The 3,740-nt window shown below is 44.0% G+C and overlaps 1 protein-coding gene across 1 annotated transcript; it reads left to right on the forward strand.

Moving 5' to 3' along the window:
• Positions 1 to 839: 839 nt before the first annotated feature.
• On the forward strand, positions 840 to 1,924 carry CCR3 (C-C motif chemokine receptor 3). The gene has a single exon (XM_007470244.1). It carries the CDS (start codon positions 847 to 849, stop codon positions 1,921 to 1,923), a length of 1,077 nt encoding a protein of 358 aa, XP_007470306.1. The 5' UTR covers positions 840 to 846; the 3' UTR covers position 1,924.
• The last annotated feature ends 1,816 nt before the right edge of the window (positions 1,925 to 3,740 follow it).

Raw genomic sequence — 3,740 nt, forward strand, 5'->3', positions numbered from 1 at the left:
GTGGGATAGGGAGGGTGAGAGGGAGACGCAAGAGGGAAGGGATAGGGGGATATATGTATACGTATAGCTGATTCACTTTGTTATACAGTAGAAACTAACACAACAATGTACAGCAATTATACTCCAATAAAGTTGTAAGAAAAAAAAAAGTTAAAATCACTGCACTTGAATCCAGGGATGAGAGAACTGGACATAGACACTGAAGATCTAGCCTGAACTTTCGCAATTACCTACTAGAGGATTTTAGGCTAATTATTAAATTTCTTTAAGGTTCAATCTCCCCAGTAGCTATGATGAACAGCACATTGTTATGGGGCCATGGAGAGGGGGTAGTTATTTCTAATGATAATAATCACTATTATCATTATTACCACTATTATTATTATTATTAGCATTTGGTTTTTAAATAGGTAAGATGATTTTGAAAGTCATATATAAACCATAACACACAAAATGCAAAATACCTTAAAAGATACAGTAATAATAAAATTAGTATAGTATTATTGTTATCATTACCCAACCTGTCTCTTCGCGTTTTGTATTTCTTCCTTCAAATGCTTTCTGAGAGCAACACGCCCACTCTTCACCACCACTCACAACTCTTCTGTTTCCTTTCCCATCCCAGATCATGCTGACTTTGAAAACGGTAGATCTTTCACTCCTGACATCTCCCCCCCACAGCATCTCTGATATACCTTTGGAAATACATGCTGAGGAATGTATAGGCTGTTTATCCCATGTGGTTTTATTCAGTAAATGTATAAACCAACTGGTGTGGGTCACAAGGGATGATCATGGCTAATTGTGGGGTTGCTTTTTCCTTCTTCTATCACAGGGACAAGGGAAATGGTGACCTCAGTCGATGGGACTGAGACTGTGGGTGAAGCTGCTGGGACCACACCCTATGACTATGAGGGGGCACTGCCATGTGAAAAAAGCAACATCAAGGAGCTGGGGGCTCAGTTCCTGCCCCCGCTGTATTCCCTGGTGTTCACGGTTGGTCTGCTGGGCAATGTAGTGGTGGTGGTGATCCTCACAAAATACAACAAGCTCCGGATTATGACCAACATCTACCTGCTCAATTTGGCCATTTCCGACTTGCTCTTCTTATTCACTCTGCCATTCTGGATTCACTATGTTGGGTGGAATGAGTGGGTTTTTGGCCCCCATATGTGTAAGTTGCTCTCTGGGCTCTATTACATGGGCTTGTACAGCGAGATCTTCTTCATCGTACTCCTGACCATAGACCGGTATCTGGCCATCGTTCACGCTGTGTTTGCCCTTCGAGCCCGGACGACCACTTTCGGTATCATCACCAGCATCTTCACCTGGGGCCTGGCAGGGTTAGCAGCCCTCCCTGAATTTATCTTCCATGAGTCCCAAGAGGAGTTTGAACAGACTTTCTGCAGTCCTCTTTACCCAAAGAATGGAGAAAATGCCTGGAAGTGTTTCCATGCTCTGAGGATGAATATCTTGGGTCTCGCTCTGCCTCTGCTCGTTATGGCCATCTGCTACTCAGGAATCATTAAAACACTGCTGAGATGCCCCAGTAAAAAAAAATACAAGGCCATCCGGCTCATTTTTGTCATCATGGTGGTCTTCTTTGTTTTCTGGACACCCTACAATCTGGTTGTCCTCCTCTCAACTTTTCAAATGCACCTGGAGACTGAGTGTGAGCAGAGCAGACAGCTGGACCTGGCCATGCTGGTGACGGAGGTGATCGCGTACACCCACTGCTGTGTCAACCCCGTGATCTACGCCTTCGTTGGTGAGAGGTTCCAGAAGCACCTCCGCCACTTTTTCCACAGGCATGTGGCCATCTACCTGGGCAAATTCATGCCATTTCTTCCTAGTGAAAAACTGGAAAGAGCCAGCTCTGTCTCCCCGTCAACAGGGGAGCAGGAACTCTCTGCTGTATTTTAGGTCAGATGCAGAACACTGCCTAAAGAAGATGGACGGGGCAGATGAAGCAAACACATCAACCTCTGCACCAGTCCTCTGAACTTCCAGCGCAACACTGAAGTTCTTAAAGACATTAAAATATATACCCAATGGTAGCAGTATATCTATGCACCCCAAAGGCATTACCAAAGGTCAGCAGCTGGGCAGTGACTTATTGTCAAACCTGAGAAGTAGAGCTTTGCTTGATTCTTTCAAGAGTTACATATATTTTAATGCAACTGGATGTTACACAGTTACTATGTGCAGCTACACACAGGTAAAGCTTTTCATATCTTAAATCTTAACTTCAGCCAGTTATTGATATAAATGAAACATACTTCACAAAATACAATAAATCAATTACATTATTTCTTAATGTGCCTAGCTCTTTCCTTGCTTGATAAAAAGACTTGTAAAAAATTTATGCATATGTACTCTCAAGCACCATAATGGCATGTCACACCTGTTTTGAATATTCTTAATAACGAACAGATCTCCTATTCACACTGAATGACCACATTTCCCATGAGCTACTCGATAGAAGAAGAGCAATTTGGTATTTTCAGTATAGAGAATAAAGGCCCTGCTCATAGAAACTTCGCAAGAGTCCTGAAATGTACAGACACTGTCCTCTTTTACACCAGTCTCACTGTTCATCCAGTAACTGTGCATTAGGTGATACAGACAGGATGCACAAACACTGCCTTAGGTTAACTGAAGGATGCAAAACTGTGTAAGACAAACACAATCCTTGCCCCCATGAACTTTCCCTGTATTAGAGGGTGTTTAAGACAGAAACAATAACTTTAGCACAAAGAGGGACACACTCGATGCTACGCCTGGGCCAGGAAGAAAAAGACCATTTCCAGCTTTTGAGTAGGTCTCTGAAGGAGGGGCAGGACTTAGAAAGGGAGAGGGTTGGGGGGAAGGCACCCAAAGCCAATGTACGCCCAATACAAAGGTGAGTGGGGAAGGTACCCACATGTGTGGATGGCAGGGTGAGGTGGGAAGGCTGGGATAGGGGGTGATTTTCAGACAGAGCATCTTGGGCTTTATTGGGAAGGCAAAGGGAACAAAACAGTCAAAATGGTGTGTCAGGAAGATGAATCTGGTATCACACAGAGGAAGGAGTAGAGCAGGGGTCCCCAACCCCTGGGCCATCCACGGCCTGTTAGGAACCAGGCTGCAAGCAGGAGATGAGCAGCTCTGCATCGCTCACGTTACTGCCTGAACCACCCCTCCCCCTCCCCTCACCACTGGTCCATAGGAAAATTGTCTTCCACGAAACCCGTCCCTTGTGCCAACAAGGTTGGGGACCACTGGAGTAGAGGCCCCAGAACCAGGCAGGGAGGTAAGTTAGGAGACAAACGCAAGTGTGGAGGCAAGGAAAGATTAATGGCTGGTCAAGAGAGGTGCCAGGAGCATGCCAAGAAGAATTTGGCCAAGAGACAGTATGAAGGAAGAGTTAAAGCACCAGGAGCAGTATATGGTTGACTGAAAAAAACAAAGGGCAAAACAGAATGTATGTTTAAAAAAAAAAAAAAAAAAAGGAGACACTTTTTTCATTGTGCTTAGATGCACTGACCATCCTCTTTAAGGATACAAAAGAAAGAAGTAACAGAGGTCATCTTTAGGGAGGGGCGTGCGTAGAGAATAGAAGGAGGGATCTTTCTCTGAATACCCTTCTGCGTCTTTTATATTTTGAAACATGGAAACACATTTCTCAAAAAATAAACAGCACTTTAGATTACATAAAAAAATAAAAGGCTAGACTACTACTCAGATGTGGTATCCATTCT

Source organism: Lipotes vexillifer, unplaced genomic scaffold (assembly GCF_000442215.2).
Source record: "Lipotes vexillifer unplaced genomic scaffold, Lipotes_vexillifer_v1.1 scaffold942, whole genome shotgun sequence".
In the NCBI taxonomy this organism is placed as follows: domain Eukaryota; kingdom Metazoa; phylum Chordata; class Mammalia; order Artiodactyla; family Lipotidae; genus Lipotes; species Lipotes vexillifer.

Coding starts and splice junctions, on each gene's coding strand:
- CCR3 (XM_007470244.1), top strand. CDS start 847: ATGGTGACCTCAGTCGATGGGACTGAGACTGTGGGTGAAGCTGCTGGG.